General features: G+C 43.5%; 1 protein-coding gene across 1 annotated transcript in view; it reads right to left on the bottom strand.

Moving 5' to 3' along the window:
• Positions 1 to 21,811, bottom strand: part of LIMD1 (LIM domains containing 1) — a 38,139-nt gene that overhangs the window by 12,764 nt on the left and 3,564 nt on the right. The window contains exon 2 of the mRNA XM_033165338.1: positions 3,093 to 3,194. Coding sequence (XP_033021229.1) covers positions 3,093 to 3,194 — 102 coding nt within the window. The remainder of the gene's footprint in view (positions 1 to 3,092; positions 3,195 to 21,811) is intronic.

Raw genomic sequence — 21,811 nt, 5'->3', positions numbered from 1 at the left:
CACGAAAATGCCAAGTCTATGTGGCGAGTTTGCGTTCCAAACAAATGTGTGAAATTGGACTACAAGTATCAAAGGGACAAAGGGTCTCTGGCAGGTGAAACGATATACTGCATGGTTTTCAGTGCTTATTTCTGTGACGCAGTAAAGTGTACCTGTCTTATGAATTATGGCCTGCATCCAGAAGAGCGGTTCTACTGATCCTTCAGCAAGCCGTATGTCCAAGTTGCTGAACTGCAAAAACTGCTTCTGGAGCCACATGTAAAAAGGGATGTGACCTCATTTCTCTTGTGCAAAGGGTTTGCGTCAGAGGAAAGCTGATGAGGCATCGTGTGTTACAGACAGTCCCATGAGCTATTCCTGAAGCAAACCCAAGTACTGGAGTCGTCAGCCATAGCTCTTGCCTCCTAAACCATTCCTCAAGTTATAAAAGCCTGTCCGAGAGAGAATACAAAATGACTTCCTGTATATAGGATGGCGACACATGTTTATGTGGCCACTGAGTTAGGTGCATTCTACAGAATGCAATCTTCTGTAGAAAACATATGAAGTAGGAAGGACAGATGTCCTTCACAATAAACCCATGTAAATATGCCTGAGAGCTCCAATTTGATTGTTGACTCCTTGGGCATTTTAAGGTCGCAGATCTATCATTTGCATTTTTACTGAGGGCAATGACAATGCAACACCCTTGTAATGGCTAGCAAAATATGGCAGAGTCCCACCCACCTAGAGAGGATTAACTCTGACATTCATTTGATACGGAATGATACTAATTATATATGCAGTGCATTTATCCTTAATGCCAAAATACAAATCCCCATATAAATACCATACCTAAGCATACTTTTTTTTGCAAGCAAGTGCGACTGAAATAAATGGGGTTTGCTTCCAAGGGTACAACCTATTTATAGTGTAGAATTTAGAACATTTGTAGCTCTGGGCAGCTAAGCCCGCTCATTTAAATATTTTTAAACAGAGGCCTAATCAAGATGAGGGACATGGGAGCAGTTTAGGTTTAAAAGGGAATCTATAACGTCATTCATGCCAACGTGGTCCACTGTCATGTTCTTCCTGGTGTTTAGTCAGCATCTCCTTTCTTGTAACTTGGATCCATTGGGCAAGTCGTCTTGCCTGGGACATGGCAGTTTCCCAAATGAGAAGGTCACTAAAAGCAGACAAGCCCCTTGGGAAGACAGTTTGTCCACCAGTAGCGGTGTTCATAGGAACATGGGAAGCTTAAATGGAGTCAGAACCCTTTCCCCCATCTAGCTTAGTACTGTCTACACCTGGTGTGACCTTTGGCTCTCCAAATGTTGCTGAGCTACAATTCCCATTAGCCCCAAAGGACCTGGCCAACAGTTAGGGATTATGGGATTTGTAGTTCAGGAACCTATGGCGGGCCTAAGGTTCCCCACACCAGGTCTATACTGCCTGGCAGCTCTCTAGGGTTTGAGGAAGGGCTTTCTCTTAGCCTTAGCTGGAGACGCCAGGGTGGAGACCACCTCCCCAGCCTGACCCTTCCAGGGAAGAAGATGACAGTTCAGAATTACAACAGGGGTTTGAGGGAGATCACAGCTTAGAGGCAGATGAGGGGGGAAGCTGGGAAATAATGGGAGAGGAGGAGGAAGAGGCACCAGAGGGGGGACAGCTAATAGACACAGAATGGTCTTTAGAAAGCATTCCAGACCCCCTTCTCCCAGAACCCAGCGACCATTGAAAGTAGGAGAGCAAAGAGCTCAAAGGCAGAGGGTACTTCTCAGAATCCATAGTGATGATACATGAAGAAGGGGAGGGAGATGGTGGAGACTCACTCGGAGCAACACCATTATTCCAAAAGGCTGCATCTCCATGCCTCTCTCTGTGAATATTGAATAAAAAGCAGTTGGTAAGGACTTTCCCTTGTATTATCCGTTCCTGGAAACCTGCGGTGGGGGTTGGATCCTCTGCTGCCGGACACAGGGATTGAACCTGAAGCTTTTGGTTTGCAAATCTGATTCTCTACCTCTGAGCTACATCCTTCCCCTCCAAAATGCCAGCCATTCGGCACACATTCGGTTTGCATGAGGTGTCAAGTTCAACACACCCAGCTGAATCCCCACATCTCACACTGGAACGCTTTTCAAGTTTCAGAGGTTCTCCATTGGATAAGTTGCTATGAAAAGGCTCTCTGAAAGCAGAAATCTGAAAAGCCTGTGTGCTAAGCCTTCGAAACCGGTGTAAGATGACAAGCGCTTGTGTTTCAACTATTATTGAAGAGATGCTTATATAAGCCTGCAAGGCAGGAGTAAATTTAGAGATTTATATAAAACGCATTCCCGGAAACACTGATGCATTTATTGTAACTCTGAGTACAAGAAAGAATGGAATCCCTATTTTGGGAAGTGAGGTACGAGGTCCTGAGTAAAGAGCCAGGTGGCCTTTACTGCCACTGAACACCACTAATGAACATCCCTCTAAATATAAACAGGTATGACTAAAATAGTTGTCTCATGGAAAGAGACAGAGACCATGAGAGTGGGACACTCTCTATTTCCAGCAGAACCATAAACCTATTATTATAGGACTCTAAACACTTACTAACTCCCTGTAGAAGTGCACACGTGAAAGAAAAAAAAGACGAAGAAGAAGAAGAAGAAGAAGAAGAAGAAGAAGAAGAAGAAGAAGAAGAGTTTGGATTTGATATCCCGCTTTTCACTACCCAAAGGAGTCTCAAAGCGGCTAACATTCTCCTTTCCCTTCCTCCCCCACAACAAACACACTCTGTGAGGTGAGTGGGGCTGAGAGACTTCAAAGAAGTGTGACTAGCCCAAGGTCACCCAGCAGCTGCATGTGGAGGAGCGGAGACACGAACCCGGTTCCCCAGATTACGAGTCTGCCGCTCTTAACCACTACACCACACTGGCTCTCACGAAGAGTTAAGGCAGCGTTTTAGGAGGCTCTGCTAAGTGTTGGAGCTCAGCTGATGCCTGACTTTGCTGACCTCTGACATCAGGTCTGTGCCCATTTTTTTTTCTGGGCAAGGCACACGTTTTCTGCAAATCTCCTCCAGCCTGTAAACAGAGAAGCTTTTCCTTGATATAACAGATACTTACTACATGCCCCACAGGTAAAGCATCCGTCGTGGTAGAGATTCCCCATTGCCTGGCAAGCTTGGTTTGCACCATATACACCTTTGTTGCACTTCACGCAGGTTCCTAAAAAAGACACACAAAGACAGGTCAGATGAAGACTCCATAACACTTAAGTAGTAATCCAAGCATGGGAGAAATAGAGTACACCCACGACAGACAGGTGTATATTATGGTTTGGTTGAGAAACCAAGCTGGTGGAAAAACATAGTTCCAAACATAAAAGCATATGGGTGTTCAATGTACTAGTTTATTTATAAAGGCAGATAGCTGGGAACAAGCAAACATACTTTTAGGAGGTAAAATTGTTTCACTTATCTGAAGCACATTCTGTTCATTTCTATAATCTGTTTACCCTAATAGTGCTCACAGATTTATTTATTTTAAATTACTATCTTAGGCAGCTTGATGTGAACAAGTAGAAAGTCGCACCCTTTTTTCTTTTCTTTTTGCCAGTTGCCAAAAAAACAAAGTGGCTCAACTATAAGGGGATTTTTCTTCCTTCAAAATCACATGTTTATCCTCATTTCAAGGCCACATTAGGAAGCGTTTCATATACCCTGTGGTTATAGGACAGTATATAAATTCAATAAAAATGAATAGACAGGTAGATAGATACAGACTGACAGTTTCTGTATTCTGGTTTTTGCTTTCACAAATACATATGGTATGTTCTTACCCATTTCCACCTGGAACACTGTATTCCAATACTTGGGTCTCCAGCTGTTTTTGGACTACAAATCCCATCATCCCTAGCTAGCAAGACCAGTGGTCAGGGGTGATGGGAACTGTAGTCAGAAAAACAGCTGGAAACCCGAGTTTGGGAAACACTGACCCGGAAGCTCCAAAACAAATAGAACCAGAAGGGCCTGTTTTGAAAACCCATGCCATTCTAGGGCTTTATTTTAATGCAGCTTGATCGCAGACCTCAAAATTCAGAAGTTACAAGTTTCAAAAGTCCCTGTCCAATTGCTCTTCTGGTCAAAGCTAACTGCTCTGACATCAGACAGGTAGGCCCAAATCCGCCAGACTAGGGCACCTATGACATCAAGACACTAGGTCAGCAGGAGTAAGGCAGAGAGAATACGGTCAAAGGCAGAAATGGCTCTTCTACGGAGTTTCCAATTAACAGTACTGGTTGAGATGCTTGTGCACCTATGGGCAAAACAACATGCAAAACAAGGCAAGCAGTTAAGATGCTTTGTAGAGTTTTGCTTTGTCAGCAGCGTGGAGAGATTCAGCAGTTGTGGGAACAGCTTTCAAATCTCTCTTTTGCAAAAACCGTGGGAATCTGTGGTGTTGCACGATAATAATAAGAACGAACCCTATGTTAATTTGCTACTCTTGAGGTTTTCCTCAAAGATCCTCTGCAGGAGTCACGTGTTGAAAAACCGTGTGATTTTTTAAAAAAATGTTTGCATTCAACACCATTTTTTTAAACACCCTACGCTTTTGGCAAAACTTGCCTCCTCAGTTTACAATGAATATTCTACAGCTAAAAGGTATGGAGGAAGGAGGGGTTGCGAAAGTATGGTCTTCGAATTAAGTCTGTGAAAGGTGCTACAACCCTTTCCCCTCTTAATAGCACCACCGGTATTTTGCCCTGAATAAAAGTACTGAGTTTTGCTTCTAAGGCTATGTATTTATCGTCGTCGTCATCATTCCATGCAAGCATCACAAGGTAATGTCCAGTAAAAATAGCTAAGAACAGCTCAAGACAACACAAAAACCAGCAGATATGTTGAACAAACCAAATCAAAATGGTGGAGACCCATTCATCCAACTGGGAAATAGGACTTCAACTGTTTCCACAAAGCACAAATGATGGGCCTCTGTCATATCTCAACAGGAGTGCTATTTTACACATACTGTATAAAGAATAGTTATGACACTATGATCTTTGTGATAGGATCTCGCCTTCTTAAAAAAAATAGCAGGTGGGTATTTGAATTTTTTTTGTCTCATGGAGCAAATAGCAGCAAACAGCCTCGCCCTGTACACCTGAAGGAGCATCTCCACCTCCATCGTTCAGCCCGAACACTGAGTTCCAGCTCTGAGGGCCTTCTGGCCATTTCCTCCCTGTGAGAAGTGAGGTTAAAGGGAAGCAGGCAGAGGGCCTTTTCGGCAGAGGCGCCCGCCGTGTGGAATGCCCTCCCATCAGATGTCAAGGAAATAAACTATCTGACTTTTAGAAGACATCTGAAGGCAGCCCTGTTTAGGGAAGCTTTTAATATTTGATGAATTATTGTATTTTAATATTTTCCTGGAAGCCACCCGAGTGGCTGGGGAAACCCAGACAGATGGGAAGGGTATAAATAAATTTATTATTATTATTATTATTACTGGAATAGGGGGCAGGGTTAGGCACTCTTCTCCCTTTGACAGATTCCCCCAATCCCTCTCCCTGCCCACTGGCAGCTACTATTAAACCTTTAAGGCACATACAGACCCAACCAAGGATTTCTCTGTGTTGCATCTGCTTGCTCACTCAGATGTTTATCCGGACAAGCATTTGGCAAAGGTCATTTTAGCAGAATACTTAAAGAACGTGCACTTTTAAAATGTTTAACATGCCTTCTTAATTTTTTTTAGACTTAACTGCTTGAGCCTAGCAACGAAATGTAAGTAGCCTTATTAGTCTCTGTGTGCTGGCAGCCGCTCCCACCTAATCTCATGGAATTCTATTTAGGAATTCTATTTATTTTTTTTAGCACAGTGGTACCTTGGTTCTCGAACTTAATTTGTTCCGGGAGTCCGTTTGACTCTCGAAACATTTGAAAACCAAGGCGCAGCTTCTGAGTGGCTACAAGAGCTTCTTGCACTCAAGCAGAAGCTGCGTTGGATGTTCAGTTTCCGAAAAACAGCCACAAAACGGAACACTCACTTCCAGGTTTGCGGTGTTCGTGAGCTGATTCGGGAACCAAGGTATAGGCTGTATAGGCAACAACGAAGAGCACACATAATGTAACAAGGTCACTAAAGGAAGGAACTCGCGGATTATGATGGTTAGTGGGCAGTGGGGCAGATGCGTGAGGTTGTCCTAACGACAGCAATATTGTTTGAGTTACCTGGATGGGGCTTGGCAGGGTGGCAGCAAGATCGAGGCTGCATGGACCCAACGGCATGAGGACCAGATGGGCTCCCCCAGCGCATCACTGGAGCCTCATCCTTGCTGCTGTTCTTCGGCTAAGCTTAGTGGCGTTGCTCTTGGTAGGGTAGTTCTGGAGCTCTATCACTGGGGTCAACGCCTGGGACTACGGTATATTACTTAGACAGTGGTAAGAGAGATGCTTCCTTTCCAGAGTGGCTTGTGCAACCGCAAATAAACTGACATTAATCAGTTCTGACTTGCGGTAATTTACTCTGCATCCAAGTGCTTGCTAAAATAAGCAAACGGTAAGATCGTTTCCAGTGTCGATACCGTGCCTGTTATGCAAACTTTACATTGTAAAGGGTTGTGTACGTGAACACTAACAGCACAGCTATGCATGGCTGCCGATGGCATCAACTGTGCTCAGTGGGGCTTGCTTCCAGGTAAAAGTGCATAGGATCGCAGTCGCACACAGTATTGCAATACACAACATATCTAGGAGGGCATCTGCCTTCGTTTAATTTTGCTGTTGTATAAAATCTGCTTCTCTGAACAAGATCTGTTGAAATCCACATGTGTTGTTGTTGATACTCCCTTGTTATTGTTTGGCTGTTTCCAAAAGAACATATTGTTGTGATTTTTCTTTTTCATTATTGGTCATAAATTGCAAAAAGGGGGGGGGGAATGCAATTATGGAAAACACCCTTAATATTGAGCCTAGATACTGTAGCAGAAGTTACTATCACCTTTACAATCCTACTGCTTTGTTTACTTCGTTCCAATGAACTCTGTATGAGCCACGGAAAACACTCATTTGGACAATTTTATGCACATTATAATGAAATTAATGAATGTGACCATCTTAGGGCCATTGAGTTCAACAGGTCTACTCTGAGTAAAACTTGGTTAAATAACTCCAGAAGATATTCAAGCTGAACTCACCCATGGTTATTTCATGCTACCGCTATGGATAAACATACCGGCACTTACAAAATGGCTTTTTCTATGAGTTGTTACACTCAATGCGATCGAGAGAGAGAATTTTAACTATACCTCTTCAACTGTGAAGTGTGAATATGAGGAACAGGTTTTTGGAAAGATGTGTATCATTACAGGTCACACTCACCAGAGAGCAGGGATTCGCTGTGGTTTCCAATGAGTGTGCTGCTATGTAATATATGAGAAACTCAGATTTTTCTCATGCACATGTTGATTCATCAAAACAATAAAGCAAAACAAGAGCTGCTTCCAATGGTTTTTTTTAATTGCAAGTACTTTTCCAAATCATAATGCATAATGACTTATCGGAAGGCAGATGTGGATATCAAAGAAAACCTAGGGACTGCTCTGCTTACTCATCTGTTTCTCACAAGTAACTTGGGAGAACATCCCAAGACATGAAATCATAATCTGGGGAGTGGCAATAAGATCCCTCCAGAGAGGCAGCTAATTTAAATCATGATTTATTTCTCTCCAGCACTGGATATTTCTCAATAAATCAGCTACTGGGAAGAGTACCAAGTCCACAGTTCTTCCCTTTCCCAGACTATTTCTTGAAATGAAGTTTCAATATGACTCAGTATCCCATGCCAGATTGGTTTCCTGCAGTAATTTCCAGATCGAAGAACAGATGTTTTCTGCTGGTGGCAATGCAGAGAATTAGGGTGGACCCGATTCTCAGGGCCATTTACTAAAAGGACACAGACCCAGCATTCATATGATGTGTTGAGCTGAACGGCAAGAACCTTGCATCTTGTGACTGCAGAAGACGTTGTCACAAGACAGCGCATTCGCTTTATTTTCCTTCCACCCAAAAATGGACATACACCAAATTCCACTCTTCTACTAAGTGCCTGCACACCGTTTTCACTTTACCATTGCAGTTGTTTCTCTCCTCCTCATGTGTTACACTGGAAACAGACTTAATGGAACCAGTAATAAGTAAGTTCTTTGTTTGATAAGCATTCTGGAGGTAAATAAGTCCATTAAGGAAGGAAATAAATATGCCAAATCCCACTGGGCCAGGGGTCAGCAAACTTTTTCAGCAGGGGGCCGGTCCACTGTCCCTCAGACCTTGTGGGGGGGGGGCGGACTATATTTTGAAAAAAAATATGAACAAATTCCTATGCCCCACAAATAACCCAGAGATGCATTTTAAATAAAAGCACTCATTCTACTCATGTAAAAACACACTGATTCCCGGACCGTCCGCGGGCTGGATTTAGAAGGTGATTGGGCCGCATCCGGCCCCTGGGCCTTAGTTTGGGGATCCCTGCACTGGGCTGCCATCATGGCTCCCTTTGGACGTTCAGGATTTCCACTGTGCCAGATTTATCATCAATCCGTTCCTAAGAAGTACCAAAATCTAGGGCACTTTGCAGTGGTATATTCAGTCACATATTGCGCACGAACAAGTACAATTACAGTCTAGTCACATGTGCAGGTTACATTCCAGAAGCAGCATGTATATGCAAAAATTGCAGATAGCCAAAATTACTTTTCTTTTTACCTGGCAGCTAAGGGAAAGCCCCCTTGTTTCTGCTGCGATCAAGAGACCAGAGGAGAAAGGAGGCAGTCAGAAAGAGTCATAGGCAGGAGACTGGGATGGAGCTACAGCCAAGAGTGTATACCTGAATTATTGCAAGTTAAACGTGCGTGTGATGCAACTCGACCGTATGCTCGTTACGAGGGTTTTCAAATTAAACAGTTAAGTGGCAGGCAGAGGACAGCTATGTATTCTGTCGTACACTAGAGTCCACCCCGCAATTTCTCCAATAAAGAGCAGGGGGGAAACCAGCCATCTCACCATTGTTTATATCAGCCAAGTGAAAGAAGGCCGACCAAGATTTGAGGAGGAAGCCGTGCCGTGCAATCTCAGGATTAGTAGCGTGCAGGAAATCTGCTCTTGTGAAGTACGCAGATCAATCATGTAACTTGGAATATGGCCTGAAAGAACCACTTCAAGCTGAGTATTTTTATGTATTGTTAAGAGTCAAATTAATATATATACCTTTTACATCCTTTGCAACCAAAAAGGGGGGGGGGAGAAAAGAAAAATAGTATCTCTGTGTAGAACGGGCCTTAATTCTACTAGCACTCCTAAATTCTACTTGTTGTTGTTGTTGAGTCGTTCAGTCATGTCCGACTCTTCGTGACCCCATGGACCAGAGCACGCCAGGCACGCCTATCTTTCACTGCCTCCCGCAGTTTGGCCAAACTCATACTAGTTGCTTCGAGAACACTGTCCAACCATATCATCCTCTGTCATCCCCTTCTCCTTGTGCCCTCCATCTTTCCCAACACCAGGGTCTTTTCCAGGGAGTCTTCTCTTCTCATGAGGTGGCCAAAGTATTGGAGCCTCAAGGATCTGTCCTTCCAGTGAGCACTCAGGGCTGATTTCTTTAAGGATGGATAAGTTTGATCTTTTTGCAGGCCATGGGACTCTCAAGAGTCTCCTCCAGAGATTCTACTAGCACTCCTTAATTCCACCACAGTATTCTCCTATACAGCATACCCTCTTCTTTCCCATCTTTATATGCTTCTTCTCAGAATCAAAGCTTAATGATAAGCAACCGGACTTTCTCTACTCTCTGCTTGCATTTCTTTGTCCATACCAGCTTCCTGCCATTAGAATACCCTCTCACCCAACACCTGATTTTCCTACAATCAAGCGTGTCCTTTGACATGTGTTTACTTTGACTTTTCTTCAAATCTGACTCTTCTTCCACCTTCTCTTTCCTTTATTTCTCAATGTTCCTTGTCCTTGATTAGACTGCAAGCCTACAGGCAGGACAAGTTTATTTTTAGATGCTTACAAGCATCAAGTATGATTAGGCACTTTATAAAACAACGTGAACACCAGCTTCTGAGTAAAGATGCTTGAGGAATTTAATTTATGTGTATTTTGAAGCGGTGGCCTGATCCACACCTCCCAGACTAATATGCAGGTTGAGATGTAATTATTCTTCAGGTTTTGTATGCACCAGAAATCTGCGACACAGTTCTCAGCAACAAGTGCCAAAATGCATTTTAAAATGTGCTTTTCAGGATAAAAAACATTTTTAAATACAAATTTCTGTGAAGGCTTTAAAAAAACAGTAATAATAAAATGCACATAAATGTGGAAATAAAGCAAAACTCTGAATTAATATATGCAAAATTGTCATTGACCGGAAATAAACTGATCTATCCATCTCTAGTTTTGTCCCAACACAGCGACAAAGTGAAACTGCATACCGTATTTTGCAGCTCCACTACATGCATACAGCTTTGTCCAAACACTGTGTGCCCTTTTTATCTGAAAACAAATTTATTCTGATAAGAGAAATAAGGCTCACTAGGGTTTTGAATAGCACTACGGGGGGGATGGGGGACTGTCTGCTACTTTTATCAAAACAATGCAATATTGTTGTTGTTCAATAATTGAGTCAACCACCAAACAGGGAATTTTGCCCAAAAAGGTTACAGTGATTTTTCTTAAATGCAGAAGTAGTGCTGATGGCTTCAGAGGGCACAGGGGATACCGTCAACTTCAAAAACAAAACCCACACCATTCTCCAGAGAAAATACCCGAGACTGAGAACCCCCATCTGCACTATTTACTGGATGGCTCAGTTGGTTAGAGTATGGTGCAGGTAACGCCATGGCTGCAGGCATATTCCTGCCTTGCAGGGGCCTAGGCTAGATGACCCTCAGGGTCCCCATCCAACTCTACAATGCTATGATTCTATATAACTGATTCCTTGATTTAAAGCAGTATCGCGCCGTTTTAAACTGCCACGGCTTTCCCTCAAAGAGCTACAGTTCCCAGATTTCTCCTCTGGAAATTGTAGCCCTGTGAAGGGGGATATGGGGCTCCTAACAACCCTCGGCTTTTTCAGCCCCATCATCCTGAAAGCAAAACAAGCAAATGATTGTGCCCACCTTGCTCTTCAAAAAGACAGCAAAAGGGGGCCATGTCAGGTTTTTGAGACAATGTCTTGGCTTGTGCCTAAGCTGAGAGCTCTGCTTTGAACTCCCGAAGCATGTTGATTCAATTCTACAGAGGCATCATTGAAACTGTTCTCTGTAATTCTATAACAGCTTGGTACGGTACAGCCTCTAAGAGAGACAAGAAAAAGCTCCAACGAGCTGTAAGAATTGCAGAAAGGGTAATTGGTGTTAGCTTGCCTTCAATAGAAACAATTTATGCTACCCGAGTAAGGAAGAGAGCAGAGAGAATTGTAGCAGATCCTTTACATCCCGGTCATCATCTGCTTGATTTACTTCCATCTGGACGTCGCTACAGGACTTCATATACAAAATCGGCCAGGCACAAGAATAGTTTTTTCCCTTGTGCCATTAAATTGTTAAATTCGTAGTTGTATAGCTTAAGGGGAGGTAAAATATGGGTGGGGTTTCTTTACTTCTTTGTATTGTGAGAGGAACAGTGTCTGTATGTTTACATTGCAATGTAGCCGAAACAAATTCCAAGTATGTTGGAAAGTGTACTTGGCCAATAATAAATTATTCCTATTCCTATTCCTATTCATGTAATCTGCAACCTGACCTATCCTTAAACTGTGTAGTGATTAAAATCACTGGGAATGCGGTACTTGAGCAGGGAGGTTGAAAAGCCTGTATTCACATGTGGGAGCCAGGGCAGGTATTGGTTGGCATGTCTACCAGTTGCATCTTGGCCCTTACTCTACTTGTCTTAAGTGATAACACAATTGACTTTAATCATAGCCAATGACGCCATGCCAATTTAAATTCCTACACAGGATAGGTATTTTTTTCCAACATGGTCAGGAATATTAAACATGCTCTCCCCTTCCGATCTACTGTCTGCCGTCTTGTCTCTCTGGCCAATTCTCCAGCTGTGGCCCATCTTAATAGAGGAATCTTCAGCCCAGATGATGCCTTGACTACTGCAATGCTGCCTCATACATTAAGCATGTGAGAGGGAACATACCTTCCTCGCTGCCACACATAATCGGAGCATCTCTGCGAAAGTGACTGAGCACCAAAAGAATGTTGGCATGGCATATTAATTCAGCAGCAAATCTTCTTCTTCTTCTTCTGAAACCGCCAAGCTGTTTCCATTCACACAACTAAAAAAAGACGAAAACCAGAACCTCTGCTCCTAAGTCAAAGTTATTTAAACCTCAGGAGCCAAACGTAGGTGAGGCTATTTAAACATGACCAGCAGTGTGAGTAGCAATGATGTATTCTCTATTAGACTGCAATAATGACTTCAAGCCAGCTTCTAAAGCAGTTATCTAGCATAAACGCCCTGCTTTCAACTATCCTGTGTCTATAGCTGACAGCAAACCCTGCAAAACCTCAATTTTTATTAATTTCACACCTGTTCTGTTGAACAAAACACAATAGGCTTAATTGTAAAGGTAAAGGACCCCTGACAGTTCAGTCCAGTCGCGAACGACTCTGGGGTTTTGGCGCTCATTTTCTGGGTCATGTGGTCAGCATGACTAAGCCGCTTCTGGCGCAATGGAACACAGAAACCAGAGCAGCGCATGGAAATGCCGTTTACCTTCCCACCGGAGTGGTACCTACTTATCTACTTGCACTTTTTGGCGTGCTTTCGAAGCAGGAGCTCGAACCGCTGACCTTCTGATCGGCAAGCCCAAGAGGCTCAGTGGTTTAGACCACAGCGCCACCCGCAACCCCGTGGGCTTAATTGTAATTATGGTTAAAATTACTTTTGATACAAGTCGGCTATTTATAAATCATTGTCCCACCAGGTAAATAAGGTTTGTGGGCCCTCTTTCTTTTTAATTAACCCCCATCATATATAGGCAAGAGATTCAATAATCCTTTGCAGTGCAGAGATTTTTTAAAAAATTAAAGACTGAACCTATTCGTTTCTGAAGGGCAGCCATTTCTAAAACGACTAAACGGATTAAAACACAGTCATCATGAGCCACACAGTGAGCTCACAAATTCAGAATGCAACGAAGCACAGCTTTTTTCATACAACCCCAGACCTCTTCATCTTTTCAAGGCGTCAGTGCAGCCGTTTCTCTACATTAATGCCTTCGGTCAAGAACTCACAATGGGCTCTTTTCAACTAACCCTTACATGGATTTCTCATCATCCACAGACCACACCTCATTCTCATGAGGAATGCACACTTCCCAACCTATCTACACCGAAAATAAACTGAACACTGCTAGTAGAGGGTCTCAGCAACACAAGACCTCAGAGTTTGTGCTGACCACAGTTGAGCTGCCAACAGCAGGAGCAATGTTTTTAAAAAATAAATAAAAAGAAGTTCAATGAAATCCTGCTCTTGAGCACGTTTAAATTTGAGACTTGCTCAGAGCAGTATCTCATGCTCTGCAACGGCTAACAAGTTGTGTTCAATTGCTCACCTCTATCATCAACACTGTGTATTCTCCCTCCTTCCAAACTGAAGTATGAACAATACAAGGGCATTTAATTTTTGAGCCCATTCGTTTTGAGAGGACATCCTTATTTTGCATGCCATTGCAGTGGTACCTCACAAGACAAATGCCTCACTAGACGAAAAACTCGCTAGACGAAAGGCATTCGCTAACGGAAGGGTGACTCGCAAGACGAATTTTCCTATGGCCGTGACTTGCAAAACGAAAACGTTTTGCGATTCCCCCCCCGTAAGACCGCGCTTCCTCTGACCGTGCTTCGCAAGACGAAATTTCCGCTATACGACAACACTCGCGGAACGAATTAATTTCGTCTTGCGAGGCACCACTGCATATGGAAGTACATTACAGAGCGTAATCATGTGTAGTTCTGCAGTCTGCTAAAGAACCTGCAGTCCAGTATGTACTTGGAAGGACCACATAAACCTCTCTGCACTTTTATTTCATATGGTTCTTCTTGTTTTTTCCCCCCGATTTGTATTATTTTCATTTAATTCTCTCCCTTCTTAGATTGTATCTGTTGCAAATATTTTCTATATTACAAAATTACCATAGTTAAAAAAACAACTCCTGTCCATCATGCATCCTGCTCACATGCCCATCTGTGAAAACAGCCAGACTGGCAGGCATTAGGGAGAGGGCGTTTTCGGCAATGACTCTATATATTTGTGGGATGCTTTGCCCCATCAGTGAAGGCCTTTAAGAATTTCTGCATTCTCTTAAATGGGATGCTTTGCTCAGATTGTTGAACTTATGAAGTGGTTGTAGCTACAATTATTGATCAGTAAGAGTGTTCTTGCCGAGCTTGATGTGCTCTTAGTGCTGGTTCTTATACTAATTTTTAGTAATATGGCCGTATTGCTTTTTGAAGATTATCATTATTTATACTGTATGCCGATCAATGGAAGCTGTTGTGAGGAGGTTTTTCATCTTTCCGCAGGGCCTGCAAGACGGAGCTGTTCCACCTGGCCTTTGGGTTGGTTTCAGTTTAACCCTGATGTTTCATTCTTTTGGTGTGATTGGTGGGCTACTTAAAAATGAGGCTGCAGTCTAGATTAAATTTTAAATTGTATTTTAATCTGTATTTTAATGAATTGTTTTATGTTTTTGTTGTGATTTTATTGGTGTTAGCCGCCCTGAGCCTGGTTTGGCGGGGTATAAATAAAAAATTATTATTATTATTATTATTAAATAACTTGCCATAAATAAATAGTAATATGAACAATAGTGTCACGGTCAAGGTGAATAAAGGAAACAAGCTATTTCTTAAAACAAGGGCAACCCCTTACCCAGGATCCAAGGAAACCCAGCAGAGAATGATTTGGTGAAAGGGTTATGCGCATGCACACAGCTTCTAAGAACTAGAAGAAGAAGAAGAGTTTGGATTTGATATCCCGCTTTATCACTACCCGAAGGAGTCTCAAAGCGGCTAACATTCTCCTTTCCCTTCCTCCCCCACAACAAACACTCTGTGAGGTGAGTGATGCCAAGAGACTTCAGAGAAGTGTGACTAGCCCAAGGTCACCCAGCAGCTGCATGTGGAGGAGCGGAGCCGCAAACCCAGTTCACCAGATTACGAGTCTACCGCTCTTAACCACTACACCACACTGGCTCTAGCAATCTTTGTGTCCTCCACTTACTGGTGACAGTTCACATGTGTGTGCAAAAATATTGTGTGTCCCCCGCCCTGTGCCTGGGTCAGTATGACTCTCTTCTTGGATCGAGGTTATAGTCCTCTGCAATACATCATAAAAGCAGCAGCTGGAAGCAAGACATGCAAATCTGTACTAGTATTCTGTGCAACCCGCAATACTTGTTTACATGGCAGAACAAAACTCCTGCATCTGAATGGACGGGCAGTTAATACATTCAGACTCTTCAGAGCCCTGGTAGAATGGCCACAATGTCTGAAGAGGAAAACAGAAGCAACTCATAATTTTCACTTTGGTTTTCTAGTTGTAGGGCAATTTGTCCCTGCACAAAGATTCCTCTGTTCCCCTTTAGCATCATGTGGAAAGTAAATGCCTGACTTGCATCTTAGCTTCTGAACAAGGAATCTTTGGAGCACAGCAGGACTGAAAACACGCCTTGTGAGCCATGCCTCGGCTCTTATCAGGCTTGGTTTCTTCGTCATAAATCACAAGAAATGTTGTCGCCGGGGGAAAACCCCACCTCACGAGGCCCACGCGTCAGAAGCTTAGGAGCCGTCAGTAATGGAAACTTGATCCTCTGAAACGATTCAAAATGCCAACAAGTCCCACTCGCAGCGCTGACAAAACCAACAACTTTATTTCAGCTTCGTGGCTTTCTGAAGCGCTCAAGAAAGCTCGCAAAAAGAACAGTCTATCGTCATTTAAAAAATTATAATAAATTAAACGAACTCTAGTCGTTCTGAGTTACTAACAAGGTTGAAATGTCTGCCTGGGTGTGTCTGACCATTGTGGTAGCCTGCTCATTAAACTCTTGCTAATGTAAGTTCCATGATCACTGCAGATGGTGACAGCAGTCACGAAATTAGAAGACGCCTGCTTCTTGGGAGAAAAGCAATGACAAACCTAGACAGCATCTTAAAAAGCAAAGACATCACCTTGCCGACAAAGGTCCGTATAGTTAAAGCTATGGTTTTCCCAGTAGTAATGTCCGGAAGTGAGAGCTGGACCATAAAGAAGGCTGATCGCCGTAGAATTGATGCTTTTGAATTATGGTGCTGGAGGAGACTCTTGAGAGTCCCATGGACTGCAAGAAGATCAAACCTATCCATTCTCAAAGAAATCAGCCCTGAGTGCTCACTAGAAGGACAGATCCTGAAGTTGAGGCTCCAGTACTTTGGCCACCTCATGAGAAGAGAAGACTCCCTAGAAAAGACCCTGATGTTGGGAAAGATGGAGGGCACAAGGAGAAGGGGACGACAGAGGATGAGATGGTTGGACAGTGTTCTTGAAGCTACTAACATGAGTTTGGCCAAACTGCGAGAGGCAGTGAAGGATAGGCGTGCCTGGCGTGCTCTGGTCCATGGGGTCACGAAGAGTCGGACACGACTGAACGACTGAACAACAACAATGTAAGACGAGCACTTACTGTTCCCAGCACTAACCCTGCAGAAAGCCATCTAATTAGCCTTTAATTTGATTTTGACCTGTTTTTAGGAGGTAATTTAATTATTGTTTGATTTTATACTAATGTTATATATTTGATGTTAGCCGCCCTGAGCCCAACTTTGGCTGGGGAGGGCAGGATATAAATAAAAGTTTATTATTATTATTATTATTATTATTATTATTATTATTATTATTATTATTATTATCATCATCATCATCATCATCATCATCAAGATTTTTCCCTTTTGGGCTTCAACTCCTATCATTCCTTACTGTTGGTTATTATGCTGACTGGGAGTCCAAACACATCTGGAGGCTCCACAGGTCATCAATGAGCTAAAGTGAACCAAATTGTTGGTTTCTACTTTATTGAACGTACACAAAATGCAGAAATGCATATTACATGCTCTCAGATTTATACCAAAAGTAAAAACATACTCTACAAACCTCATGCTGCACTACCATTCTGTGTAAACACAGGTAGGATTGGCTAAGAAGAGGCAGGGCCAGTGTTTGAAATTAGTCAGGCGCATTTTGTCCTCGGAGCGTGTCCAATTGCAACCACTTGGCAATCTCTGGACGCCAGGTTGGCAACTGTGGAAGGCCAAAATGTCACTTAGAGAAGGATTTGAAATATTTTCTTTGAAGCTTGAATTAGTTTTATTCTGGATTGGTTTTATTTGATGCTTTAATGTGTTGCAAACTGATTTGAATTTTATTTTTCAAAATAGGAAGTGGTACAGAAATGGAACGAATAAAAATAAAAATAATAAATCCGGGGGCGGGGGGGCGGGGACGGGACAGCGCCTAGACATTCCATTGGAGCCAGTGTTAGAAATTCAGATATATAAGCTAGGCGCCAAATGGCTGCTTAAACCACAGTTACAGTTGCCAAAACAGAATGCCTCATTGCCATTTTTGAGCCAGACGGTTCGAAAGTTGTATTTTTCAATACGACTTTTGGGTTCCTGAAACTCCTTCTGATTGTACAGATAAAATATCACAGACAGAATTCTACACTACCGACATGGATTGCCGTATGTCTGGATTTTCCCAGACATTTCAGCTATTTCCACCTAGACAGTTTCCAATGGCCAGATCCCTGCTATGTCCAGGAAATTCCAGACGTATGGCAACCCTAAGTCATGGTATCTATCAAGGATAAAATCAAACTGGGAACAACTCACCTATTTGCCATCCTAAAGGAATCTGGTGTCAGCGAAGATATATATGCCAACATACATCTTCAAATCTAATATCTAGCAAGGCCAACATACATCTTCAAATCTACTATCTACAAATGATGGAACAGAGCCCACCTGCCATGCAGTGATGTCACTAGAGCTTATCTGCACTTTGGAGGCAACAAATTCAAGCGTACTTGCATGAACTAAGGCTCCAAGTCATGGGTAGGCAAACTAAGGCCGAGGGGCCAGATCCGGCTCAATCGCCTTCTAAATCTGGCCCGGGAATCGGCGTGTTTTTACATGAGTAGAATGTGTGCTTTTATTTAAAATGCATCTCTGGGTTATTTGTGGGGCATAGGAATTCGTTCATTTTTTTCTTCTTCAAAATATAATCTGGCCCCCCACAAGGTCTGAGGGACAGTAGACCAACCCACTGCTGAAAAAGTTTGCTGACCCCCTGCTCCAAGTGCTGAGACAACTGGTTCCACAAATCCTCTCTTACAAGCCTATGGTTCTATGATTCTAAGCCTTCTTGCAAGACTTTTTATGAAAATGACTCCTTCGTGACAACAAAGCAGCCGAAATCATGCAAGAGCGAACCGTGGTTCTTTCTTCTAACCCAGTTATCACAAACATTGACTTCATTTGGTGTTTCCATCCTTTCGCCCTACCGCACAGGGTTTAAGAACTGGCAAGCTTGTGTGGGTTGCAGCTGAGCTGGCAGGTAGGTTTAGCATGCTAGACCTCAAAAGAAATTGTATGCATCTCAAATATTCTTTGGATTAGACCGCACATGTGTTTACACAGAAATGTACCTTAAAGTCTGGTTTTTCACAAGATTGTGGGAAGTAAATGTTGACAGGGGAACAGGAGCTTTCCATCACGCCATTCTCTTCCCATCTTTAGTTCCAAATAAAAACAGCCTAAGAGTTAAAAAGGGACACTGGCAAGATATAAAACTACTGTTTTCAAATGTGTTGCCTTTTGCAACTAACACACTAATAAAAGCTAAAACCCGGCAACTACACTGGTGACTGAGAGGGGCCGCCGAGGCCATATAACACTGGGCCTGAAAGACCTGCATTGGCTCCCAGTACGTCTCTGAGCACAATTCAAAGTGTTGGTACTGACCTTTCAAACCCTAAACAGACTCGGCCCAGTATACCTGAAGGAGCGTCTCCATCCCCATCACTCAGCCCGGACACTGAGGTCCAGCTCCGAGGGCCTTCTGGCGGTTCCCTCACTGCGAGAAGTGAGGTCACAGGGAACCAGGCAGAGGGCCTTCTTGGTAGTGGCGCCCGCCCTGTGGAACACCCTCCCATCAGATGTCAAGGAAATGAACAACTACCTGACTTTTAGAAGACACCTGAAGGCAGCCCTGTTTAGGGAAGTTTTTCATGTCTGGTGTTTTGTCGTGTTTTTAATGTTCTGTTGGCAGCTGCCCAGAGTGGCTGGGGAAACCCAGCCAGATGGGCGGGGTATAAATAATCAGCGGCGTAGCTAGCCATTCGGGTGCCCGGTTGCGGTGTGCGCATCCCGCAGCCGTGGCTGGGGTGAGCCACCCATGGGGGCGGGACATGCTCTCTGCTAGCTCCCCCTCAGCTGTAGGGCAGCTGAGGGAGCGGCGGTGGACAGACGCAAGCCCCACACTGCCATTTCAGGCAGCGCGGAGGTTGCAGGCGCCCAAGCTACTACCTCACTCCCAGGAGAGACGCGTGGCTCAGGCACGCTGTGGGCCCCGCGGTAAGTGCCGGCCCCCACAGTGTGGCGCCCAGTCCCAGCTGTGTTTCGTTACATTTGAACTAAAAAGTTTCATGATCTCAATTTTTAAAACTCACATTTTTGTCATTTTCACACACCCCCTCAGTGTTGACACCGAGGGTGGCCTGCACCCCCTTCCTCCGCCACTGTATATAATAATTTATTTATTTATTTATTATTATAAAATCATTTCAGCTATGTCTTTCAAACCGCTCATGTTTCCATTTCCTGATTTTCACAAACTAAAGAGTAGGCTTCCTCTGAAAATTCCCACATGCGCAACGTATTCCAAAGCTCTGGATAACTCAATGCTCTTATCGTGGCTCAAAGCCAATTCCGCCACTTACATTTAAATAACTATCAGGAGATTAATGGGGTGGGGGGGTGGGGAGACAATATTCTACAGCGACGTATTTCCCAATGTATTCCATGCAAATATATGTCACCAGGAAGCAATTCCTACGTTACATTTTCTTCATGGGTGTGCCTTTAGAATTACTAGACCAGAAAAGTACACATTGGGTTGGATCCAGGACCACTGCCCCCCCCCCCCCGGCCGTAGCATCCCTAGTGGAGTTCTGCCCAGGAAAGCACAAGACAGGCAGAGCAGAAAGCCCATTTTTGCAACTCCCACCTGCAGCATCCAGCACCGCCTTTCAGGCTGCTCCAACTCTCAGGAGCACATATTTAGGGGGCAAAGGGGTGGGGAAAATGAGCGCACATCGACCACTGGCATTCCTTCTCTGGATCCAAAGACTTCTGCGGATGCAAAGAGTCCTGCCATTCATGTCTGGAACCTAGCCACAGAAAAATATTCTTTCAGAAATTAAATGTATGTGGATTCCCCACCCTGCACCAGGGAAGAAGGAAAAAAAGAGAGAGAGTGTGATCATTCTTTGCAGCTCCCGAAGAAAACAAACACAAAGAGGATTTCAATTCCAAAAGAATGTTTCCCATGCTCCTTTCCTTTGGCAGAATCGTTCTGAAAATAGTCCTATAGAGCAAAGCCTTATGTTGGGAGAGGCCTGGAGTCAACTGTATACATTCTCCAATATTTCAGCAGTGACGGTGCCCCCTACATCCTTCTCAGGCTTTTCCTGAGGTGGTGGGGGTCTATTATTGGATTCCACAGGGACTTGAAGTAGCCTCAGCTTTCCTCTTTCCCACAAGTACATTAATTAAAATAATCTTACACACCCACTGTCTAGACCTTCTGTTGCCAAAATTACTATTGTGTTTCATTACATGCTTTCAAGGAGATCAAAGTATACCGCTCGCAATGCTATTTAGTGAAGGGCAAAAGTCAAAACCCACTCCCCAAGTTTAGACGCGCTATATTGGTAAACGTCCGTTTCTCCAGAGCACATTTATACACTGTCATTCAGCCTGATTGGTTTCCGCACAATGTGTAGCTTCACCCCTCAGAAAAGCAAAATCCAAAATACAGTTCACGTGAATGACCACTTCTTGATGCCAGGTGATTCTTACTGTGCCCATGATTACAAAGAAGACTGTCTGAAACAACTGAATCTTGCGCTCAAGACAATTTTTTTCAGCTTGCTGCCCCCCCAAAAACACAACCAAACCTCAGCATGGATGACTAACTGCACGCACAAGTAAAATCCAAAAGCAACTGTGTGAATTGGGGCCTACCCCACCATTAATGTGGCTGTCCTCTGTGAATTTAGGCTTTCAGGTTAAGACAGAAAGTTCTAGGAAATAACTAAGAATATTAAATCACAGCCCCTGCCTCATCTGGTATGCCCTAGTTTCAATTTTACCTAGACAAGAGCTAAACTGTGCAGCCCCATAAACCTCCTAATTACAAATTAGCACCTTCCTGAGATAGGAACTATTTTGTCTTAACGCTAAAAAAAATTATTTTTTAAGTCCATCACCAAAAGAAAGCTGGCATAGCATAGTGGTTATGAACATTAACGTATGAGCAGGGAAATCCTAAATTTAAACCTCAAGAACACTGATTGGCTTCTCCACCTATCATGTCTACAGCTGGAGACAACAGGGAAAGACCTCTACAGTGGTGCCCCGCTAGACGAAAATAATTCGTCCCGCGAAAATTTTCGTCTAGCGGGGTTTTCGTCTTGCGGAGCGGCAATGGGAGCCGCGCTCCGCAAAACGAAAA

The sequence above is a fragment of the Lacerta agilis genome, chromosome 12 (assembly GCF_009819535.1).
Source record: "Lacerta agilis isolate rLacAgi1 chromosome 12, rLacAgi1.pri, whole genome shotgun sequence".
Classification (NCBI taxonomy): Eukaryota; Metazoa; Chordata; class Lepidosauria; order Squamata; family Lacertidae; genus Lacerta; species Lacerta agilis.
This window is presented reverse-complemented; position numbering and strand designations above follow the sequence as displayed.